Source organism: Mustela nigripes, chromosome 16 (assembly GCF_022355385.1).
Source record: "Mustela nigripes isolate SB6536 chromosome 16, MUSNIG.SB6536, whole genome shotgun sequence".
Lineage (NCBI taxonomy): Eukaryota > Metazoa > Chordata > Mammalia > Carnivora > Mustelidae > Mustela > Mustela nigripes.
The window spans coordinates 23,214,938-23,239,374 of record NC_081572.1 but is presented as its reverse complement, the minus strand read 5'-3'; the positions used below and the strand labels follow the sequence as shown (position 1 = coordinate 23,239,374).

Here is a 24,437-nt window from a genome sequence, read left to right as displayed (position 1 = left end):
TAGTTGGTGGGGCTAGGATTCAAACTCAGGCCTGTTTGGCTTCCCAGCCTGCCTTCTAATTCTCTGTGGGATGTGGCTTCTCACTCAGCCCTATCCACCCCCTTCACTGGGCTCAGCCACCTCAGCACCGGTGTTGGGTCTCTCCTCCTTCCTCTTCAGCCTGATTCCCATTTTCTCCCCAGTCGTTGTGCCAGATACTCGGACTCCCCCACCCCCAACCATAGTCCCTGTTCCATTCCAAAGTTCTTTCTCACCAGCCCTCACTCTGGGCAAAAACACCCATTACTTATTGTCCTACAATAGCCATAAAAAGGCTTACTTACCCTTGACATTCAAATAATCCATTTCTTTTATCCAACATCGGTTATTACTTTATGGTCTGTGTTTCCGTGTGTTTGCTCACAACCATACTGACTGGTGTGTGTGTGTGTGTGTGTGTGTGTGTGTGTGTGTATCTGCCTGCTGGGCTGAGACCCCGGAAACTCAGCAGCCTTGGCTGGGCCTCTTGGTGTTTGTAGTGTGGCTCCTGGGTAGTTTTTCTTCAGTCTGTCTCCGTGTCTAGTCCGCGAGGACCTTGCAGGCAGGGAGCACCGGTGTGCGCATGCCCACAACGCCAGCACCTGTAGGATACCCGACACTGAACGCCAGGTGCTTTAATGGGTCCTTGTAAAGGAAGGAATAAGAGATGTGGCGTGTGCAGACAGGCAGTTAGTAATGAGTGGGGCCCGGGGTCACTCGGTCTGGGGGGAGGGCTGCACCTTCCCCAGCTCTTTTCTGCATCCCTTCTTCGACAGCTCAGGACCCAGAACCAGCCCCCCTGAACTGCTCGAAACTGTAATCCAATGGGGCCCTGTGTTCCCACGCCACAGTAGGGCACCAAGGCCCTTGGGGGCCCCCTAGGTGTATTTTACTTGCTTCACTCAACGAGGACAGCTTTCTGAAGACAGGCACATTGCATGTTTGCACGTGAAATATCATGCTTGAGCCTAGTTTTAGGGAGGTGCATTTATTTATTTATTTTTAAAGATTTTATCTATTTATTTTAGAGAGAGCATGTGCACATGAGGGCACGCCAGGGGAAGGGGAGGGCAGGAGGAGAGGGAAGGAGAGAGAATCTCAAGCAGACCCTGCGCCGAGTGTGGAGTCCAACCCGGGGCCGGATCCCACCACCCCGAGACCACGATCTGAGCTGAAATCAGAAGTCGGCCGCTCAACTGACCGAGCCACCCAGGCGCCCCAAAGGAGGTGCATTTAAACGTTAACAAAATTATAAAGCAATAAAGCGGCCTGCTTAAAAGACATTCACAGTTTATAGCCTTATCTCACACTCTCCTCCCAACACCGCTCTTCCGAGAAATGAATCTGCGGAAGGCCAAGGTTGGGCGGGACTTCCTAGACTGGTCCCCCTCAGCGGGGGTGGTCCCGAGCCTCTACATCCCGCACCTGTTTCCGGTGGCCTTCTCCAGTGGCAGGCCACAGGTGGGTATCCACCGAGTCCTGCCCACTGCAGTTTGCACTGGGATGCCTTCTCCAGGGTGGAGGTGGAAGAACAGGATTCTGGCCCCTCTAGGTCCCCAGCAGCAGAAAGGCCCAGATTTGGGGGTCAAGGGGAAAGGGAATGACTGCCTCTAGTAGGAGCCCTTCTAGTACACATGGAATTGGGGCTGTGACCCTTGGATACTGGACCCCAGTCTGGGGCCCATCCCACCATCCCTCTAGTCTCACAGGGAGTGTGAGATAAGGCTATAAACCGTGAATAAGGCTGGGATGAATGTTTAACCTCTTCCGGTGTCTTCTAACTGGGCATCCGCTCTCAAAGAGATGAGGCTTTCAGAGAAAGTGGAAGATCTAGAAATCTGTGGGCACCTTCCTGGGACGACCACGTATACTTATTTATTTATTTTAAGATTTTTTTTTTTTAAATAATCTTCACATCCAGTGTGGGACTCCAGCCCACAACCCCGAGATGAAGAGTTGCATGTTCCACTGACTGAGCCAGCCAGGAGCTCCAGCTGTGCATGCTTCGTACTGGAGGCAGGAGGACCTTGCAAAATCATATCCGCAATTCACATAAACCCCCAAGAAGATGAGCGTGAGCAGCAAGGCTGCCGTAGCTGAAATCACAGGTCAAATAAATGGGTTTTCTCTCACCTGACCTCCAGGAAGGTTGGTGCGAAGAGTGGGACATGGGTAACAGGCTAGATTAAGAATTTCTTAGTGTGGGGTGCCTGGGTGGCTCAGTGGGTTAAGCCTTTGCCTTCAGCTTAGGTCATAATCTCAGAGTCCTGGAATCAAGCTCCGCATTGGGCTCTCTGCTCAGCAGGGAGCCTGTTTTCCCCTCTCTCTGCCTGCTGCTCTGCCTGCTTATGATCTCGTTCTCTCTGTCAAATAAATAAATAAAATCTTAAAAAAAAACAACCTCTTGGGGCACCTGGGTGGCTCAGTGGGTTAAGCCTCTGCCTTCGGCTCAGGTCATGATTTCAGGGTGCTGGGATTGAGCCCCGCATGGGGCTCTCTGCTCCGTGGGGAACCTGCTTCTCCCTCTCTCTCTCTGCCTGCTTCTCTGCCTACTTGTGATCTCTCTCTCTGTCAAATAAATTTTTAAAAATCTTAAAAAAAAAAACTCTTAAAAAAATTTCTTAGGGTAAAGACAGGACTTCTATTTCTCATTTGTGTTGTGTTGTAAAGCTTGAGTCAAATTCCTATTATATCAGTGGTAGATAATTCTTGGCTCAAGGAGCTAAAATTCTCTAACAGAGCCAAATATATGACTAGATCATTACAATACTATATACGTATATATGTGTGCACATACACATATATAATTAATTCTGGTGAATATCATGTTAAATAGAAGCAAATGAGCAAATTCTGTAGGACCAAAACAATTCCTGGTGGCATAAGAGGCATTGTAATCAATTTGGGTCTTGAGGGATGAATAGGAGTTTATCTTAGTTTACCCAGGACGCTATTTCTGACCAAGGGCGCAGCATGCACTCTTCATCTTACCCTCCTGGGCAGGTTCTGTGCCCGGAAGGTAGGCAGAGAAAAGGACTATTCATGAGGGGTGGGAGATGCCCATCCTAAGAGGGCCAGGCCCCAGGGGTTCCACTGTGGGCCATGGGGGAGGGGGCCTTGAAGGACTCAAGGCAGGGGGGCTGTTTCGGAAGGAGGGGAGTACAAACTCACAAAGCCATGCAAAGCTGAACCGAGTAGAAGCAGGGTTGGAAATAGTAGGGCAGGTTTGAGAGTTGGTTAGTTTGGGAGTTGATTGAGGGGATGAGGAGCCCAAGGAAACGGGGAATCATCTGCCTTTCCTCCACCCAGTGCCCCGCTCAGAGCCTGGCATATACCTACTCAGTCCTTGGAGTAAGGTAGCTGGGCAGGTGGATTGAGCATCGAAGCTGGGCATCCCCAGGACAGGCAGCTACAGGGCCCCTGACCGTGCAGCAGATTTCCCCAATCTCCAGGGATGTAGGCACAGAGTGAGCTGCAAAGGCAGCCCTGGCTGGTGGTCAGTGATCAGGAGGGTGTGTGCACACACTCTGCATTCTTACCTTACCCTCTCTCGCCACCTCACAAATACAAATGCCCCCATGCCCCTCTGTCCATGTTCGAGGGTGGTTGGGTCTGAAGATGCTGGTGAGGCAGGGGCAGTGACCACCCCACCCCCCATCTTGAGAAGGGGCCCTTCAGGTCAGGAGGGAACCACAGCCCCCCACCCTGTGCCCGCCAGAGGAGCATTGAGCTTTGGGGTGGAGCAGACAGCTTGGGAACCGGTCTGCCAACCAGTTTAACCAGGGACTGGTTTCGACTCGGGAGTTCAAAGGAGCTGGGGTGTACCCTGTCCTGTCCCGCCTGGCCAAAGGGAGCAGCGGCGCTTAACCCTTTCCAGGTTGTGCCTGGGGCAACATCCAGGCACTGTCCGTGCTGCAGAGGGTCTGAGCTTCTTGGAGGCATGAAAGGGGTGAGGGTGACCTTGGCTACGGTTGGGGGGTGGGGTGCAGCCAGGCCCATGAGAATGGGGAAAGAGGAGAGAGGCTCCCTTGTTTCTCCTGCCCCAGACTTCCCTTGGGGTTTCCTTTTCCTGCCGAGGTGATCCCCGGAGGACCCTGGCTTCTGGGTGGGTGCAGGGGCACTGGGATTGGATTTCTGGGGTAATGAATATTCATCAGCCAGATCCGGCCTCTGCTTCTGTTTACTTAGCCGGGAGGGGCTGGGTTTCAGGTTCACCTTGACTCCTGGAGCCGCAGTGGGGCAGGTACCCGCCGCTGCACCTGTTTCTCTGGCACCTGCCGCACAGCTGCTCCCACCCAGATCTTCTCGCCGGAGCCTTTTCTGGCGTGGAACCCTGGAGGCACCCCTACCTCTCCCAGCCTCCCGCCCGGGCAGCTGCCACACTCAGCTCCTTCTCTAAGGAAGGTTTCACCTCCAGCCCGGAGCAGTCAGGATTACAGGTACAGGCAGAGGGAGAGCGGGTGGGGAAACCAAGGCACAGAGCACAGTCAGGGCACCCAGTTCTGCCTCCGTGGCTGACAAGCCTAACTGGGAAGGAAAACCCAGGCAGGCTGGCTCCCATCTTTACCTAGGTGGGCAGGCAGAAGTCAGACTCATCCCACTGGCTCTTGGAGTCATTCCAGGCCTCCAGCAGAGCTCTTTCTGGGAAAGTTTCAGTCCTGAGCTGTTCTCCGTTAACGCTTGCTAAGCAGGAGCCTAGCCTCCAGCCTGGAGGGTGTTTCTGGCTATCTGGTGGGGATCTCCCTGTTCTTCTCCAGGGTACCCCAGTCTTATCCAGAATGGAGAAGTGCCATCAGGGCCCCTGTGGAGGGATATGGGGGGAGGGGTGTTTCTGGGTGTGGTCTTAAAGCCCCAAGTGCCTCCTCAACTCCCCTCCACCCCTCCACCTCCCACAGTCAATGGTTAACTCGTTCCAGCTCCGAAGGGGCCTGGGCCAGTCTGAGCAAGGTCCTTAGAGCAGTTCACAGAACTCAGTCAGGGCAGTGGGGCCTTTCCTGGGCTGGCCACATGCATACCAGAGGGCTGGGGGTCCTAGGGGAGGGGGGCAGTCTATCCCGCAGGCCGTCTGTGGGCTCTGAAGCCTTGCAAACAGCAGAAGTGTAGCTAGCACCCTCTGGGCTGATTCCTATCATCCCCTGGATTGCAGGGCCCCAGGGCAATGGCCCAGCCCTCAGCTTGGCCAGCCTGCGTGCAGGCTGAGGGCGGGGGGGGGGGGGGGGGGGGCGCCACCACACGTCACTAAATGCTGATCCGCTTGAGATCCCAAGTACACCTCCAGCCCCCAGCCCCCTCTGGCCTGTGAATCAGCACGGCCATGCCTCAGTAGCTGTATTGCTCTTTCTAACTTTCCATAGCTTTTGATATCACAGCACTTTTTTTTGTAAAGCAAATCAGATGTTATACTGCTTTGGGGTGGCTCACTCCTGAAAAGGATCTTATGGTTTGGTTATTTTGTAAAACAAAGAATGGTCCTCCAATTGATCTGTTCTGTTCAGACTTCCATTGTCAGTCCTGCTGAAAAGGGGCAGATACTTTCTTACCAGTGCTTGTCTGTCCTCTCGGGCAGAAGGGACCGCAAAAGGCATCTTAGACCAGAGTTCAAGGCCAAGAGATGCCTTTGTGCGGTGGTTGAAACCCCAGGGCAGGGTCTGAGGGCTATTCCGGTTTCTCCAAGGTTTATTGCTAAGTTCCCGATGATCTGTCACTTGCTTCATTCCAACGAGAGAGAGAGTTGAGCCCCATGGGAGCCGACTGGCAGGAACTGCTAGAGTAGGTGTGTTTTAGCTGCAGGGGCAAAAGCGCTGCCCCCCAAGGGGGTGGGCAGTCAGATGTTACTGCCTGGCTTACCAGCAGGGTCCTCCACTCCCTGAGTTCCTCCCATCCAACCTCGGATGGGCGGTGGTGGGGTCATGGGCCCTGCCCCAGACCAGGCCAAGCAAGTGCCACCCCCCCAACTCCTTCCAGAAACCCATTCTGGAACACCAAGTTCTGTGCAAGGTTGTGCTAAGCCCGGGTGAGGCAAGCTGCCAAAGCAAACCTCTCAGGCCGTCCCCTTCATGTGCTCGCCTCCCCGGGGTGCCCTGGAAATGTTTACCTGGCCACTCTCACCCCTCCTTCACTTTCTAAGTGGGAGCTGCACGAGATCTCCCCTGGGCTTCTCCTGCTACTTGAACTCAGCCAGAGGGACAGAGCAATGTAGGATCTGCTTCCCGGATGAAGAGACAGGAAGGAGTCCATCAGGCATGCGCTCTGGGCATGGGGCTGAGTATATGGGAGGAAAGGGGACAATCGCAACAAGGGGCCCACGGAGGCAGGCATTCAACCCATTCCAAGCCTAGGTCAGCATCTTGTTTCCATTTTCCCCCAAATTTGATTTGCTCTCCCTCTTAAAAACAAAACAAAACAAAACAAAAACCACGCTTATTATGGAATATCTAGAAATCAGAAATAAACCGGGAGAAAATAGCCTCTATCCCTTCTCCATAAAGAAAACCACTGTTCATCATTTGTCATATTTCTTTCTGGTCTTCTCAGAAAATGTGGTTAAGACCATTGGTTTCTAAAAGGAGGTGATTGATTCATCTGTGCTCGGCTCACCTGACCATCTAGCTTTCTGGAGTATGGTGGCTACTGCTCCACCCCAGGACCCTTCTCTGCCGCATGCAGGTTCCTGAGAATCAGCCCACCACCCTCTCCAGGCCCAGAGATGCCTTGATTTCTCATCCCTCTGCCTGCCCTTCCGCTGCTTGGAACTCCTCCAGTCTGCCGTCTTCTTCCTCCGTCTTAAACGCACCCCCTGGCAACCATGTCCAGGCAGCCGTGTCTCCCAAAACTCCCACTAGCTCAGACAGCAACTTTGTGGAAATGAGTAAAAGATGAGGCCACCTCCGTGTCAGGCCACTTCATGGCAGGGCACATGGCTTTTCAGTGGAGAAGCTGGATGTCAGCCCCCAAGCCCTATCCCCGCTGGGTTCCTTGTGAAGAGTCGGCCTGTGATAAGTATATCTCACGGGCACTTGTGACCCCAAAAACCTCCCTCCAATTTTCAGCTCTCCTGCACACTCCTGTGCTCATGGAAGCTGGGTGGGGAAAGGAGTTGTCCCTCAGTGATTATTACCGTTACCTGTATTATTTTGCAGAGCACGCTGCAGAGGGCGGGGATTCACCTTAGAGCTAAAGGTTAGTGCTGGAAGGGACAGGTGAGGACCCTGAGGTCCAGAGAAGTACCTTGCTAGAGGTCACAAGGCTGGTGCAGTCCCAGGACTCCTCTCCCCAACCCCCAACCCTGCCCTGAGGCTCCTCCCACTTAGGAAAAAAAACCCACAAGGACTCCACTCCTGTTGGTCCCCACTGTGAAGTCCAAATTACTCTCCAAATCATTATATATATATTTTGTAATGAATTCTAATCAGAATGCATGGGGTGTTTCTGTCCATCCAATGCCTGCTACCCATTCCCCAGACCCCTCTCTCTTCTGGTATCGTAGAGCTTATCTGAACCCTGGGTTCGTTGGGCTCCACCTTCAATCCTTTCAGGCCTGGACTTCTTTTTTTTTTTTTAAGATTTTATTTATTTATTTGACAAAGATCACAAGTAGGCAGAGAGGCAGGCAGAGAGAGAAGGAAGCGGGCTCTATCCCAGGACCCTGGGATCATGACCCGAGCCGAAGGCAGAGGCTTTAACCCACTGAGCCACCCAGGCTCCCCTCCCTCAGGCCTGGACTCTTAAAACAGCCCATGATTAGGAGCTAGAGACGGCTGCTCCAAGGCACCTCCCTTCTCCCCACTGACCCCTTTCACTGTCCCACCGTGTTCCTGCAGAAAGCCCCACCTTCGGCTCCGGGGACGGCCATGACCGAAGTCGGCTGGTGGAAGCTGACCTTCCTCCGGAAAAAGAAATCTGCTCCGAAGGTGCTGTATGAGATCCCCGACACCTATGCTCCAACGGAGGGCAGCGCCGAGCCCCCTCGGCCTGAGGGGGGGGACCCCAATGGCAACTATAACACCCGCCTGGAGAAGATCGTGGACAAGAATACAAAAGGCAAGCACGTCAAAGTCTCCAATTCCGGCCGCTTCAAGGAGAAGAAGAAAGTTCGGGCCACGTTGGCAGAAAACCCTAACCTCTTTGATGACAGGGATGGCAAAGGACAATGAAGGAGGCCCAGGAGGACCCTAATACCTCCCTTCTCCTGCTGTCAGCCGGACCTGCGACAGGAGCTGGCCACGCTGGCCTCCTTGGCCACAGCTGACTCCGTGGGGCCCTTGATGCCTGCTGGCAGGCAGGGTCTGGTTTTAGGTTTGTATTTATGTGCCCCAGCTTTCTGGAAGGTCTGGGTTCTCCCAAGGTCGTCCCACGTCCCCAGCACATACAAAGGCACTCCAGTCCAAGGATGAGAAGTCCTACGCAGAAGGACAGCCCTCCTCAGAGCCGTGGCAGTGCCGGCAGGGAGGTGGGCATGGCGAGGGGCGGAGAGAGGGGGCGGACAGACTTCTCCTCCTCCAGTGGCACAGGGTCAAGGGTGAGTTTCGATTGCGGCTCCCTTTATTTTCTCTACCCACAGCTGTTCCCTGGACCAATTCTAAGCATGACTTTTCCAGAAGCCACATGATGGGGTGGTTTCTTGGAGCTGGAGGAGGCGGAGACCCTGAATTTGAGCTTACCTCCTCCCACATGAGGGAAACTTCTGGAACTTTTCCCCTATGTGTGCAAGGAGAGGAGGACACTGGCACTCTGGGGGGGGGGGGGGTTTGCTGCAGAAGACGAGGTGAGGGCCCCACAGTTTCCTGAACACATCCTCAAAGGGATAGTGCACTGGCTCATGGGTCCAAATTCAGGGAGCGGCTAGGGAGGCTCTGATAGGACCTAAAAACCGCCAGCTCTCTTCTCCCCTCCTACTGGTATTTAAGAAGGACAAGCCGCAGAGATGAGTCCTGGAGCCTTGAATTTTGTTTAAAAAAATAATTGTAGGTTTCTCTCTTTGTAATAAACAATGCTGCAAAAGCAGAGAACCTATTTATGCTTTTGTCTTACATTTCCTGAGGACTGTTTCTCATGCCTTTCCTCCCTGCATTTAAGTGAAGTGCTTAGCGTTCCTTTCAAGCATCAAGAAGGGTCTCCAGGGGACGCCTGGCTGGATCAGTCGACAGAGTACGTGACTCTTGGTCTGGGGGTTTTAAGTTCGAGCCTCATGTTGGGTCTATAGAATACTTAAAAATAAGATCTTTTTTAATTAAAAATAAAGGGGTCCTCAGTATGAAAATATAGCAAGGGTAGGGGCTAGTTTCAGCTAAGTGATCAACAGAGAGAACATCAGGGACTTCAAGAGAGTAGAGGAGACCTTTGGTGACTGACCCCACAGTTGCAGGGGTTTGGTTTAGGGTCAGGACTCAAATTCTCATTCCACTGTTTAGTTGCTGGGTGATTTGGGGAATACTTTTTTAAAAGATGCTCTCTAAACCTCAGGTTTCTCTCCTGTAATCATATCTTTTTTGGGGGAATGGTCAATATTAAATGCCCCCTAAGTAGTCCTATAGTAGGTGCTCAGTTAATATGGGTGTCCTCCTTCTTCCTTTATTAAGGAGCTCCACCATAGCCCACAGCGTCTGGTTAAGGAAGAGGAAAGAGTGTGCTCCCTGTGCTGTTAGATCCAGATCTTTCTCAGGCCCCAGGAGCTGGGAGCTAGAAAAAATTGGACACCTCTCTGGAGCTCTTGGTGGGAACAGGGAGAAACCAAGGTGGCCACTAAATAATGTGGTCATGCAGCTTCCAGGTCAGTTCCTTGCGGGCTGTCAGGCCACTCCACCCCAGGGAGTGTTGCTCAGGAAATTTATTACCAAAACAAACAGAACCATACAAGGGGGCCTTTGTTGGGTGGCCTCACCCAGGCAAGGGGGAACTGTGAGGATGAGTGACACCAGGAGCTGGAGGGAGGGAAGGTGGGCTGGTTCAGGTAAAATGCCGTTCCCCAGGCCTCTTTCCCTATCCCTCCCACTTCGTAGAACTTTTAGGATCCTTCCAATTACCCAGTCTGTGAAGTGTCCCATGGAGGACCCGACTTCCCCCTACTCTAGTCCTGTCCACTGTGAATAGCCAGTGTTTACAGAGTTTATAGTGGACCAGGCCCTGTGGCAAGTACTCCATGAGGTTCCTCGGTCAGTCCCCTCATCACCTGGAGACAGGTGCTGTCATTATCCCCATTTTCCAGCTGAGTTAGTTGAGGTGGAGAAGTGAAGGCACTTGCTTGCCTTGGTGGAGGCGGGACTGAAGCCCGAGCTGGTGTGTGCCCATCACTGCGGCCCACGGCCCCCTCCATGTTTGATCTGCCTCTGCTCAGGGGGATGGGAAACTGAGACTCAGAGCAAAGAAAGGAGTCCAGTCACCTTCTGCAGAAGGGGAGGTAGGGTGGCAGAGGGTAATGGCCTGGGGCTTAGAATCCTGATTCTGGCACCAGTAGGGGAAAGCTAACCAGCCCAGAGGCTGAGTGTCCTTTGAGACACCAGATCACTTCTGCCCATCCTGAGATTGCTTGAGGGAGGGGGGTTTGGGGATGAGCCTGGGCCCTGGGCCCCCTGACCCGGCTTCTATCCGATACTGGCACCACATGGCCATTACCCCTGGTGCGTGAGATCCTGCTCCAGTCTCTGATGTCCGCAGGAACCTTCCATGGAAACCCCAGTTACCCCTAAGCTGGGGGGCAGGGGGTGGGTGTGTGCTAAAAGCCAAAGGGAAATCTGGCTGGCCAGGGAGGCAGAGGGAGGCAGCTGCAAACTTCCACAAGGCCAGAGGAGGAGGAACCGAGAGTACAAATATGGGCAGGAGCTGTGAGAGGCTATGGGTTATCGACCACAGTTTCACTGGGACACGACCCAACAGGGGGAAGGGGAAGGCAGGAGGGGCGGGCTCCAACTGGCCTGCACTGCCCCCAGAGGTCAGCCCTGGGCGGTGGGCTCCCCCTGCTGGCCATCCAACCACTATGGAGAGGTGGAGTTGAGGGGGGAGGGGGGCCCTTAAGCCCCCAACTCCCTCCTTCCTAGGCTGGTGGGGGATGCGAGCATGCGGCTGGGCCAGGTTGAACATTAATATCACACACGGCTGACGAAGTTTTATTACAGATTTGGCACAGTGATTGTCAAAGAACAGGAGGGAACAGCTGAACCCAGGCTCAGAGAGCCGGTTGGGGGATACAGAGCTCCTAGTAATGGGACAAGGCAGAGAAGGGCACCCCAGCACCATCTCCTTTGGTGGCCATAGGGTTAGCATCGTGCCTTCCCACACTCAGGCTTAAGAGGGGGATCAACCCCCAACAGGGGCCCCCTGGGAGGAGCCCATGAATGTCCGGCACCGAAGCAGCGCACACGCCCACACAGAGGAATGAAACAGTTTACAGAGCTGGTGAGTTCCATGCCAACGCGTAAAATAACAGTTCTCAGATTCTGGCTTAGTCACAGCAAACATTTACCCAGCCTGGCTCCCCTCCACAGCCTGGAGGCCATTCGTTCAAGTTGTCCTTGGTCACCAGACTTGTGCTCAAGAAGTGTGCAAACACAGTTCAGCGCAGGCCTCAATCCAGGCCTGATGAGGAATCCCATGGTGAGGGTAGGAGGTCATTTGTTTGTGGAGGTGGGGGACACTGCAACTGGTCACCGGGGGGGGGGGTGCTTATTAAATGCAGGACAGGATTCATGGGTGGGCTGAGGGTGGGCTCTTAAGTGGTGGTGCTGCTGGTCCGTGGACCACACGGAGTAGCGAGGATCTCAACTCGGGGGGGGGGGCTCAACTTTTGGCTGCACAGAAGTCTCTGGGGGAGCTTTTACGTTCCTGAAAGTTCAGACCTCACTCAGACCAGTGAAACTATATGTGATGAACACTTCTGGGTAATTTCAGCAGGGATAGAAACCCGTGTCTAGGAGTCATCCCCCCCAGAGGAGGGGGGCAGTTGAAGGGGATCCGTGAGTACCGAAACATAGCTCTGTAACAATTCTATACCTGGAAAATGAAACAGACATCTGTGTATGTACACACACACACACACACACACACAGACACACACACGTATGTTGTTCTCAGAAACGAACATGGAAAGTAAAGCTTGACTGAAATCTGCCTGGCTCGTAGGTACAAGTCATGAAGCCCTTCTATAAAACTCCTGACTCCCTGGGATCGAATACGTCTAGAGACACTTGCTACCTAACTAGGTAGCCCACTCCCGATTACTGGATCATGGTTGTCTCAAGTCTCTCCCCCAACTGAGAGGAAACCCACATCCGTCCAACTCCCACCTCTGGGTCCTCTGGAGCTCCAGAGAATACATTTAATCTCTTTTCCATGTTGTTGTGCTTCAGATAAGGGGAAGCAGTTATCAGTAGGGAACAGGGCTATAAAAATATCCTATTAGTAAGTTACTGAAGTTTCTTTAAACTTTGATTCTGGCTAGTTTAATCCAAAAACTTCCTTTTAAGAAAACAAAACAAAACGAAACAAACAAACAAAGGGATAATGGGTGTTTTGAGGCAGGAGGGGTTAACACAGCCCACACGTGGGGAGGGGGGTTCCAAGGGTCACTCAGGGAATGACAACAGAAGTGGCTGGAAACTGTTGCTTCTTGGCTGCCATTAAGGACTTGCTAAAATGCCTCTCACGCTCTGGGTCTCTCCCTGTCAAATTTCAAATTGTTGACAAGAAAAAAAAAAAACCAGATTGGCTACACTGCCTTGGGTGCTTAGGCTGGAACCAGTCTGCTCCTGGCGGTATGACCCAGTCACACCCTAACAGGGCAGCAGGGACCCGCCCCAGGTCCCTGGAAAAGGGAACCACACCAACTACTACCTCTAGAGGGAGCTATTCCAATAAATCATATTCAAGGTCAAGAAAATAATTATGGGATTTTTTTCTGCCACTGTTTATGCTACACTAGACTACCTACCTACTTGGGAGCCAACTAAAGATACAGAATTTGGAGCTTGAACTCTGAAGAGTTTTAAATATAAGGAGTGGGGGAGGGAAATGGGTTGAGTCTAGAAGGTCACGCCCACCATCCCACACCCTCTCTTAGCACCCGGTGCCAGCTCCAGCAGGCGCCAGCAGACTTCGAATCAGGGTGCAAGCCTCTCATACAGCCAGTCTTCCTCCCCACGGTGGGTCATGGGCCCCAAAGGGGAGTCTCTTGTCGGCAGGCCCCGCCGGAAGAGGATCCGGTCATGCAGACGGTTGGTTTGGCCCTGCCAGAACTCCATCACTTGCGGGTACAGGATGTAGCCACCCCTTCAAGGAGAAGCAGTGGGTTTGGTGCTCTGTGCAATTTTCCAGCAGGACACCGCCCCCACCCCCGGCGTCCCCATCCCAGCCCATCCCAGGGCCCCCTGATGGAAGTTGGAAGGATGAATCTGATGATGTTTGGGTGGTGGGGAGGCGGGGAGTAGGTCTGTAATGCCACAGATAGAGCAGTTTTGAGTACACATGAAGGTTCTGTGCCCCCGTCTGGACGCCCACCAGCTATCACTCACCAGTACTTTGGCTTTGGCACCTCTTGTGCTTGGTAGAGCTGCTCCAGTTCCTCATTCTTCTTTCTCAGATACTGTCCAGGGGAAGGAAACACAGGAAGGCCTGGACTGAGTCAGTAAATTCACTTACTAACCGTATACTAAGCACGTGCCGTGACCCAGGGGATGCAGGTGAGCAAGAGAGGCTGGCCTCTCTCCTCTTAGAGCATAGTCCAACCAGAGGGTCAGAAAGGAAGTCCATTTCCCCCACCCCCCAAGGAGACCACCCCTTCATTTTGCTGGAGAGGGCGGGCCCTGGCACTTGTAGTGGACAGCCGCTGGGGGATGAGCTAAGGCCCCTGCCACCCAGAGAACCAAGGAAGAACCCAACTCACCTCCCGATCGGGGATCACAGAACTCTGGTTACTGACCACAGCCCCGATTTGGCTGCTCTTAGGGCGGGAGTGGAAGTAGCACTCAGCCTCCTCTTCAGGCAGCTTCTTCACGGAGCCCTCCACACGCACCTGCTCAGGGACGGCCCTGGCTAGATGGCATTCTTCGCTATCTGCCCTCCCCACCAACACAGGTCTCTTTCTTCCCTTCGCCACTGCCCCACCACTGCTGGCCCCAACTAGGCCAGCTCATTAAGAGAGACAGGAGGTCTGCCTGGCCTGGTGCCCTCCACTGAGCTCCTCCGTAGCGAGCCCTAGGTTGTCTCGGGAATGTTCACTCACCTGACGGTTGAGGGGCTCCCAGTAGAAGACAAGGGAAGCAAAGGGATTGGAGTCCTGGAAATGAAAGAGAACTCACAGTCGACCATCCGAACAGCAGGGAGAACACCTCCACCATGCAGAAAGGAGGCAGGAAACCTGTAATGTGCAGACCCACGGGGCAGGCATTCACTGTCACATCTCATCTAAACCCTCAAAGGTAGGCCTACTTTTCCAGGGGTAGAGACAGACTCAGGTTAAGGAACCTGCCCAAGCTCACACAGGAAGTGCTAGAGCCGCACTGAGAACCTGAGCCAGATGGACTCCAGACTGAGGCTCTGCCATTTCTCTCATCCATAGATGTGCAAGTCCGCAGAAATGCATCTACGGCCACCACGGGCTTGGGGAGTCCTTTGGATTCATGAGTCGAATGCACACAAAGGATCAACTCTGGACTTAACACCAGGAGAGGCACAGAGGGGACACCAGGCGTACATTGAATGCAGCCTCTGCCCCCACAGAGCTTCCTGGGTGTTTCGTGGAGGAGACAAATCTCAATCACATAACCGAACAAAGGTACAGTTATCAATGGAAAACAAGGCAGCAAATGAAGTCACAAGTTTCCACGAGGGTGAACAGCTGATGTGGCACGGGGATCGAGGACTTTCCCAAGGAGGTTACACGGGAGCTGAGAGCCAAAGGGACAGGAGCTACTTAGGGAAGCAGATGACAGAGATGGGGTGGTCAGAGAGAGCACTCCTCCACGGCAGAGAGAAGGGCAAGTGCCAAGGCCCGCAAGCAGCATGGCGCCTGAGCACAGCCAGCAAGTGCAATGCGGCAGGGGTGGCACTGGAGGGTGATGAAGGAAGCCAGGGCTGGCCCCTGCGGGCCCCTCACCAGCTCTTTTCCCTTCCGACTCTCGAAGTTAGTGAAGAAGCGGAAGCCATCCTTGCCAAAGCCCTTCAGCAGCACCATGCGGGCAGAGGGTTTTCCGTCTCTGGGCAAAGACCAGAGTGTGTGGTCAGAGCCCATGTCATTGTGCTTGCTACCACCCCTCTCCCCAGGTGCTCCCCTGCGCTCCCCATGCCTGTGCCCTCTTATTCCGCACTGTCAGGGGGTGCCAGCTACCCATGGCCATCCCACCCCCACCCTGAGGATCTGTCCTAGAGGTACGGGCAGGACATTGCTGCCTGGGACTTGTCATGGACTGAACTGTGTCTCCCTAAAATTCTATGCTGAAGCCCCCAAAGTGGGTCTATTTGGAGACTGAGCTTTTAGAGAGATAATTAAGATTAAATGACGTCATAAAGGTAAGACTCTAATCCAATAGGCCTGGTGTCCAGAAAGATCTCTCTCTCTCTCTCTCCTTCTCCCTCCCTTCCTCCCTCCCATCCCCTGCATGTACCATGGAAAGGCCATGCGAGGACACAGCAAAAAGGTGGCCATCTACAAGCCAGAAAGAGAGGCCTCACAAGGAACCCATCCTGACAGCACCTTGATCTTGGACTTCTAGTTCCCAGAGCTGTGAGGAAATAAATCTCTGCTGGTTACACCTACCATTCAGTGGTATTTTAGTACCTAGCAGGTTAACAAGGCTCTTGGGGCAGTGACCAACACCAACACAACCAGCCAGGGCTTAGCAATCACAGAAAGGGCAGTTACATTAGGATCTCTACTCAGACTCTAGGGAATATCCTGGGGCACAGTACCAGAGCCCTGACTTCAAGGCCTTACACTTTTTTAAAAAGATTTTATTTATTTGAGAGAGACAGAGAGTATGAGCTGGGGGGTTGGGGAGGAGCAGAGGGAAAGGGAGAAGCAGACTCCCCACTGAGCAGCAACCCTGGTGGCTCAATCCCAGAACCCTGAGATCATGACTTGAGCTGAAACCAAGAGTCAGATGCTTACCCCAATGAGCCACCCAGGCGCCCCAAGACCTTATACTTTAATGAGTGGGGACAAGAGTTGAATAACAGGCTAATCTAAGAGGTGTCTCAAGGTTATATGACTGATTGTCAAATACATAATACAACCAAGCACTACGCTAGATTTCAGGAGAGGTAGAGAGCTTTATGGAGAAGTTCCAGGAGATGCAGCTTTTAAAGGACAGATGGGAATTGGGTAAACGGGGAGATGGGAGACATGGGTGTTGGAGGTGAGAGCATCAGGGGCAGAGATGAATGAGGGACTACATTTTTTTTTTTTAAGATTTTATTTATTTGACTCCAAGAGAGAGATCACAAGTAGACAGAGAGAGAGAGACAGAGAGACAGAGAGAGACAGAGAGACAGAGAGAGCAAGTCCCTTGCTGAGCAGAGAGCCTGATGTGGGGCTCGATCCCAGAACCCTGAGACCACGACCTGAGCCGAAGGCAGAGGCCTAACCCTCTGAGCCACCCAGGTGCCCGAGGGACTACATTTTTATTACTGAAATGGAATTAAGTAAAGTCTGATCTTTGGTTTACAGATAAGGACACAGAGGCCCAGAGAGGACAAGTAACTTGCCTGAGGTCACAGAGCATCTTAGTAACACAGCTATAACCATAAATTTGCATTCCACCAAGTTGAGAGCTTCCTAGTTTCTTACTTCACCTGTACCCACCCACAGACGGGCCCACGGCTATGCCCACCTGGTGCAGGTAGCCAGACACATGGCATTGGCTTCCCCTATGTCAGGACACTGAACGGCCTCCTCAAACCAGGCAGCAAACTGCTTCATGGGGTCCAGGGACGTCAGCTGAGTTTCCTCAAATGCCTGGGAAAGGAGAGTTTTATTTAATGAACACTTATAACGCTTACTGTGTATGTGGTACTGTTCCAGGCACTGTTCATAACAAAAAACAGTACCCAGGAAATAGGTTCTGCTAGCTCCATTTTACAGGTGAGGACAGAGGCATAAAAAACGTGGCGTAACTGGCCAGGTCCCACAGCAGTGATGGATGAGTCAGAGTTTCATGTCAAGAGCGTCAAACCTATCACCTCGGGAGCATAAAAGAAAAAAGCCATATTCCTGGGCTCCACCCCCACAAATTCTCCGTAGGTCTGAGGTTCGGTGAAAAACTGCATGTTTAACAACTATTTCTGGAAATGCTCACACGCAACTAGATTTTAAAAACTGCAGCTCCGGGCCTCAATTCTAAAACAGTTGGTTTCTCCGCCAAGGAGGGAAAAGGAAAATAACTTCTCCAAAAGGGAAGGAAAGGTACTGACTGACGGCAGTGAGATCTAGGCGCTCTCTCCTCCCCTCCGTCCGTGAGTCAGTACCCCTCCCCCATGTGTTACTTATCAAATATTTAGAAGCTGATTATCACTGTTCCAAGCACGTTGCAAATATCAAAGTCCACAACATCGCTGCGAGTTCGGTACTCACTTCCCAGGTGAGGAAACTGAGGCCCAGAGGGGTTGTTAGTGACGCACCGTGAGCGGCAGGATCCCACCCCGCGGCCTCTCCAGAGCTCGCGTTCTCACCCGCCGCAACCCGCAGCCTCTCTTCATCCTTGTTCCCCAGAGCCCCTTCCCCCACCCCGGTTGTCTTGGAACCCCCTTCTCCTACGGGGGTGACCCCAATCCCACCCCGTGGGGCTCCTCCCCCGCCCTGCGGGAGGTCTTGCCCCGGTGGTCGCACCTCTCGGTCCCCGCGGTAACTCTTGCGCATCGGGCCCAGGTCCATGCTGACACCGCCACCGTACAAGTGGTGGAGGTAGCGGGGCCACTCGGCAGGTCGCCCGAACGTCACGGTGACGCCTCGCAATCCGCACGTCATGAGGCCGCCAGCCACGTGACCCGCCATCGCCCAGCGTTGGGTTCCGTTGGATTCGGAACCAATTTCTCAGCCCGGGAGTTTACCCGGGGGACGGAAGAATTCCCCTGCTAACAGATCCTAAGTCCTTGGAGCCAATGGGAGCTCGGGGTCGGAGGAGGGAGACAGGCGCGGAGAGGCCATTGGTTGGAGTTTTCTGGGAGCGAGGCCAATTAGAGCGAGAATAGAGGAAACCAGCGGCCAATGGGCGGCGCCTCCGGGGGCGGGAGCAGAGAGACAAGGAAATGCTGTCACCGCCGTTAACGCGCACGTGGAGGTTTGTTAAAGGTATAGGGACTGCAGCCGCCCAGGCGGGGGGCGGGGAATGAGTCTCTGGGGGCTTGAGGGGAGTGGTCAATGTTAAGTGGCTGGCCCCTAGCAGGTGCCTGGAGGAGAGCCTAGTGCAGGAAGTAGCCCCCTGGGGGGAGAAGCCGGTGGGCCGGGAAAGGACAAATGGAAAACGGAATTAGGGGCCAGGCTCTGAGGCACGGTGATGGGGAGACATAGAAGGAGGGGCAGTCTGGTTGGGGGAAGAAATTGGGGCTGGAGAGTGGGAGAGGTTGAAGTGAGTTATGGATCACACAGGAATAGGGGCTGTGTATTTGCGTGAGGGCATGGGGGGGTGGTTCTGTGGAGTGGAGGGGGGGGGAGATGCAGCAGGGTCAGGAAGAGACTGTGGGGTGGGAAGAAAGCCTGCTGAGTGGAAAGGGGAAAAGGGAAATTTGAGATCAAGCCATCCCAGACCAGAGCCATCTTCCTTGTCCAGCTCTGAACTCCCTCTCTCTGCCTCATTTCTTTAACCCCGGGTCAGAGCATGCTGTTCCCTTTGCTCATGATTGCTCCTTTCCTGGTGCAGCGGAGTTCACACTAGCCAGTGTTCTGGTAGATGGAAAGGTTGCCCCACCTCTCCCGGGCTTCTCTCATCTTAGCCGGGTTCCCCCCTTCTTCACGTTTTGTCCTTCCTAGGTAGTTGGAGTCTAGCTCCTAGGTAATGCCAGCCATAGCTGAGGGCCAGGGGAGCAGGTGGCTGTGCAGAGCCACTTCCAGCCTGTGGACAAAGGGCTGAGACATGGAAAATCTACCAGTGCCCATTCCGGCTTAGGCCTGGCTGGGGCAGCCTTGGGTCAAGTCCTCTCTGTAGTCCCGGTTTCTACCAACATCAGGAAGGGGAGCCGCAAGAACCATCTAGGCAGGCGCCCGGGGACTGTGTCAGGTAAGGGGAACGTCCTGCCCTTCCCAGGTCTTTGCATTATTAGCTTCATAAAGGCTTCATAAAGGCTTCATAAAGCCCTACATTAGATACCTATCATCTTTTATTATATCGATGTAGCTTGAGCCAAATGGAATCTGGAGGACCAATTTGCTACAATGAAATAATACATGTATCAAGACTTAATGATGTTGATCTGTGGATTCTCCACTGGTTGGAATTTTTTTTGCGGCATCGTTTTCCTCCATCTACATGACTGAGAGGCTTGACTGGATTGACTTTGTCTTTCCACAGGGGAGCACTGCTGTTCTTGGCTCCTCCCAAACCCCTGCACTTGGACCTGTGTAAGCGTGATTAGTGCCCTTCAATACAGATGATTTGTACATGGGGCCACACTCTTAGCACTCCTGGGCTATGCTACCCTGGACTCGGGAGACTAGGGCACCAGACTAAGATTATTTGAATAGTTTAAATCGCTTAAAAGCCAAGCGCTCAGTTAGGTATTTATTCATTCCATAGACGTTTGTTAAAGACTTTTTTTTTTTTTTTAGGATTTTATTTATTTGTTATAGAGAGAGAGCACAAGCAAGGGGAGCAGCAGGCAGAGGGAAAAGCAGGCTCCATGCTGAGCAGGGAGCCTGATGTGGGACTCGATCCCAGGATTCTGGGATCATGACCTGAGCTGAAGGCAGACACTTCAACCACCCAGGCGTCCCTGTTAAAGACGACGACGACGACGACGACGACTACTACTACTCCTCCTCCTTCTTTTTTTTCTTCTTCTTTTACTGGGCACTGGAGCTAGGTCTGAGAATACTAAGATTAAGAAGGCGACATGCTTCCTGCCCACAAGGGGTTTGTAGTCTACAGGGGAAGCAGATCTGAAGGCTGGTGAGTGACAGGTACTTAAACAGATACTTCTGTGAGGAAAAGGGGAGCAGAGAGAAAAGGTGTCTCCAGGAGTCAGACAGGAAGCCTTCATAAAGGAAGGAGACATTTGATTTGTCTTATGGAGTAAGTGTTTGCCAGACGGACAATGGGACGGCCATGCCAGGAAGAGGGAACAGTGTGAATAAAGGCACGGTGTGTTGGAAATGTGGAACAAACAGCCGGGCTCTCCTAGAGCAAGATAATGAGGTGGGCAGCAGGCTCGACTAACAGGCAGGGCTGGTGATCCGACAGAGGGAAAGGGCCAGGCTTTTAGACAACAATTCTGGCTTTTTTTTTTTTTTTTTTAAATCTTTCTTGCTGTTGTCAAACCAGAGTATCTAATTTCTATTTTTTTAAGACCAGATGGACAGAAAAAGTACTAGATTCCAATAGCCTCTCCCATCCTCCACGATTAGCAAGGAAGTTTGTCGTTTGTTGCCTTTCTAGATTTTTCCCTTCTGCCTTGAAAATAATAAGTAGGCTTGTGTTGTGCTTTTCCGCCTAGTGGGATTTGGTGTCTGGATCACAACGCAGTCCCACAGCTCGAAAGAGAGAGGGGACGGCCTTACTGCTACCGCTGAAACCCCAGTAGGGGTTTTGTCTGGGTGGGAGATATGAATGTTTTATTGTTCCTGCTTTTTCTTAAACACTTTGCCACCCTCCTCCCTCCCTCAACTTTGTAAAATTATTAATCTTTTCTTGAGAGAGTCTTAAGTATATAGAAAATGAGTGGTAATGCATCTTATAGAAAAGTCACCCTGGTTTCTCAGTATGAAACAAAAGGGCTGTGTTGTGGGGTTGGGGACTGTGCCTCACCTGTCTTCTTCCCATGTTTTTGCCTTTATGTTCTTAAGTCACCTTTTTGTCTAATTGTTTGGGTGAATCCTGTATTTCACTTGGATCTTAGTGACTGTGTCCGGGGACCCGGCTCTGGTGACCGAGTGGCTGGGGGGTCAGGGAGGGAAAGGCAGGGACACAGAGACATCGAGTGACATTGCAGAAGCTGGGAGCCGGGAGCCTGGTGCAGGAGTCTGGGATGGGGCCCCAGGCGAGGCTATCACTCATGGGGATAAGCTGAGGCGCCATGGCTTGGACTGTTTGTTGAAGTGGGGCATGTTGGAGGAGGAGGTTTGGGGGAAAGAGGAAGGCCGATCAGACCTGCTGAGTGTGAGGGTTTATGGGACACGCCTGTTTGGTCATGTTTGATCATTGGGTCTGGAGCTTAGGGGAGAGGTCTAGGCTGATGAGACAGGGTTGGGCGTCGCGAGCTCCCGAGGTGGCACCCGAAGCCATGGGGGAGGATCAGAATGCCTGATAAGAGGGCCTGGGAGAACTAGGGAGGATGAGGGGCAGGGAGGGACGAGGCCCTGGAAGATGGCAGTGATGCCAGTGAAATGCAACCTTCCAGGGGGCCAACGGCAGGTCAGAGCGGTGTGCTGGGGGCCCGAGGCTCAGGCATTCTTGAGCCCAGCCTTGGGGTGCACTCAGGACACACAGAAGCGGGGTTCTTGGTGCTCTGCCAGCAGCCACCTCAGCCCCGAGTAGTATGTTTGTTGGGGGGCCCCAAAGGGAGCCGGGTCCTCGGAGGCTTGCAGGGGGATCTAGAGGAGGCAGACCCTTCCCTGAGTGGCCTGCTTGTGGTTGTGTGGTCAGCCCCTCTCACAAGCCCTGGGTGTGCTCAGGGATCACTTCCCAGATGCATCCTTCCGTTCGTTTTCCGCCCCAGCCCTCATTAGAAGCGTCTTCCTGGGAGGGACCACATCCCTCACCGTCTCTGGCTCCTTCTCAAAATCCCTGCCAGGAAACGCTATTCTATAATGTTTATGCATAAACTGCCTTCGTTAAGCTTCTCTGTACCTGGGTGCCAGGCAAGGTGAGTGGGCCTTGGGGGCCCGGTGGGGGCTGAGCTGAGTGTTTCCGTGGGCTGGAGGGATGTAACGCTTTCCAAGGCTGAGTGAGGCATTAGGGCATCAGTCCAGTCCCAGCCCTGGCTGCGTCGGTAACTGGGGCCACAGGCGGAGGGAGGGGGGGCCTGATGGTAGGTTCCTAGGCAGGACCCACGGAATATGACCTGGCGGCTCCTTAGGCTTCCTTTGAGAAATCCTGGTCGGTCCTGGCTTTTGGCCTGACTCCTGGTCACTTCGCCTTTCCTCTCACCGGTGCCTGTGATGAGAGACGATGTTTGACTCCCCTGATTCAAGCCCTGATTCTAGGTCCTGACCCACCGTGCTTTGCTTTCTTTTCAGCCAGCCCATTCTGTAGGCCATTTTCCCAGGCTCACGTCCCGCCCCTTCCTCTCCCTCTTCCCCTCTTCCACTAGGAAATCCAGCTGCCTGCCACCTTTCCCAGCAGGACTGCAGGCCCTCTCGTGACTTTATCCCAGCCCCAAAGACCTTGGTCAGGTCACAAGAGGTCTCCCAAGGCAGTGAATCACTGCGTGAGGGTCCCTGGAATCCCCCAGCCGCGTAGACCTCAGACACACTCCATCAACCACGGGCGCCTACTGCGTCCAGGGACCTGAGGGGCTGCGTGTGGCTCCTGGTCAGACTTAAGTGTGGGGCCTCAAAGGGCTCTGGGAAGGTGATTGTAAAGACGGACTGAGGAGTTTGAAAGAAGCCTGAGCTCTCTTTGCTGCCTTAGTAGTTTGTTTGTTTTTTAAAGGTGTTTTGCCTGGAATGGCCTCCAGGAGGGAGGATCTGAGAAAGGAGGGACCTGGCCCCCTTTCCTTCCAGGCTTGAAATCCTAGTATCTGCAGTCAAAGAGCGACAGTGCTGGGACGCCTGGGTGACTTAGTCAGTTGAGCGGCTGCCTTTGGCTCAGGTCATGATCCCAGCGTGCTGGGATCGAGTCCCACACCGGGCTCCTTGCTTGGTGGGGAGCCTGCTTCTCCCTCTGACTCTGCCTACCTGTTTTCTCTCTCTCTCTCTGACAAATAAATAAATAAAATCTTAAAAAAAAAAAAAAAAAGCCACAGGGCTGAGCATCACTGAGCAGACAAGAGGGAGTGGTGAGGGGTGGCCTTGGGGCAGACGACCCTGAAGAGGGAAGGGGGCAGAGGACGGTATTGGGCAGGATGGCCCCCACTCTTGAGCTGCTGGGGGGTGGCCTGCTCCCAGATTTTCAACCAGGGTCTACCAGGTGTCCTGGGGACACCTCTGGCCTGGGGTGAGCCAGGGCTGCAGGATACCGTCAACAGCCCCCCTTGCCCCCCAGCCCAGCAATTCTCCAGTAAACCAGGGCTGGATTAAGGCAGAGGAGGGCCCACTTGCCCCCAGTGTCCCTTCTTCGCCTGTGCCATCACCCACGCCGGGCAGAATGTGTTCTCCCACTCCCTGTCTGCCTCTGGAACCCCACGGGAGGCAGAGATAGTCAGGCCTAAGTTTTGGACCTGAGTATCTCACTGGAGAGGGGAAATCCCAAGTGCCAACAGGCATTTCTGCACGTTGAGGCCTGGCACCCTCATCACCCAAGGTTGCCCAGGAGTCGGGGGGGTTTCCGCACAGGAAGCATAAAAGCATGTGACTTGGAAAAAAGCACGCTCTTAGGAAAGGATCATTCTTTGTGCAGAAGAGCAAAGCTAAGGGGCCATGGGGCAAAAAGTGGGCAATGTGTTACTATTCCCCTTCCCTCCACCAAACCCATCTCAGAACACAGCAAGACACTTTTCCAGGAGGGAGAGACACTCCTCACGTCTCCCCCCTGCCTGTGCAGCAATGAGACAGAGGCCGGATGGAAGCTGGTTGTGGGGCCGCGGTGCCCGGGGAGAAGCACTGTTGGGCTGGGTCTCCCAAAGGGCTTGTGTGCAATGATCAGGGACAGAGAACCTGTGACCTGAGGTCATTACCTTTTTATTTCTATAGACATGAGGGTGGACTGGCTCTGAGGAAAAGCTCTTTGGTTGCCAAGGCAGGTCGCCAGTGACAGAGGACAAGCAGGGAGGGAGCGGAGAGCGCAGCACCCAGCCCGGCAGGGCCCAGCACAGAGTCGCGACCCTCGACCCTCGCTGTATCCCTTTGAGGTGAAGAGGAGCTATTGTTAGGAGAAAGCACACACTGTTCCGTGTGACTCACTTCTCCCTTTAGCCCAGATGCTCTTCTGGCCCTGCTGGGTTTAAACGCGTGCAGCGACATTCTTCTCAGAGCTCTGTGCACCACCACCACACCCCACCCCGCCCCGCCCCGCCCAAGAGCCCCACCAAAATCAGAGCTGTGGCACTTGTGCTGCCCTTTCTGGGTTGGAGGACGGAAGGAAAACACAATCCGTGGCTGGGGTCCTCTCCTGGGTAAAGCTGGG

The 24,437-nt window shown here is 53.4% G+C and overlaps 2 protein-coding genes and 1 long non-coding RNA gene across 8 annotated transcripts in view; 2 read left to right on the top strand and 1 right to left on the bottom strand.

Moving 5' to 3' along the window:
- The first annotated feature begins 1,356 nt into the window (after positions 1–1,356).
- PRR15L (proline rich 15 like) lies at positions 1,357–9,030 on the top strand. Its single transcript, XM_059378557.1, has 4 exons — positions 1,357–1,479; positions 4,207–4,457; positions 7,158–7,197; positions 7,839–9,030. The coding sequence occupies exons 1-4, from the start codon at positions 1,357–1,359 to the stop codon at positions 8,169–8,171; spliced, it is 747 nt and encodes a 248-aa protein (XP_059234540.1). The 3' UTR covers positions 8,172–9,030.
- Positions 9,031–11,104: 2,074 nt separating this feature from the next.
- Positions 11,105–18,092, bottom strand: PNPO (pyridoxamine 5'-phosphate oxidase). The gene is made up of 7 exons (XM_059379997.1): positions 17,831–18,092; positions 16,836–16,960; positions 15,104–15,203; positions 14,231–14,284; positions 13,892–14,020; positions 13,521–13,591; positions 11,105–13,278 (listed from the first exon to the last, which is right to left on the bottom strand). Exons 1-7 carry the CDS (start codon positions 17,993–17,995, stop codon positions 13,110–13,112), a joined length of 813 nt encoding a protein of 270 aa, XP_059235980.1. The 5' UTR covers positions 17,996–18,092; the 3' UTR covers positions 11,105–13,109.
- A 65-nt stretch (positions 18,093–18,157) lies between these two features.
- The window catches only part of LOC132003990 (uncharacterized), a 31,309-nt gene continuing 25,029 nt past the window's right edge, over positions 18,158–24,437 (top strand). For 5 of the 6 annotated variants that reach the window (XR_009400391.1, XR_009400392.1, XR_009400387.1 and 2 more), the window contains exon 1: positions 18,158–18,292. This is a non-coding gene — a long non-coding RNA (uncharacterized LOC132003990). Of the gene's footprint in view, positions 18,293–18,970; positions 19,218–24,437 lie in introns of all 6 variants that reach the window. The other variant, XR_009400389.1, reaches the window with a different exon arrangement.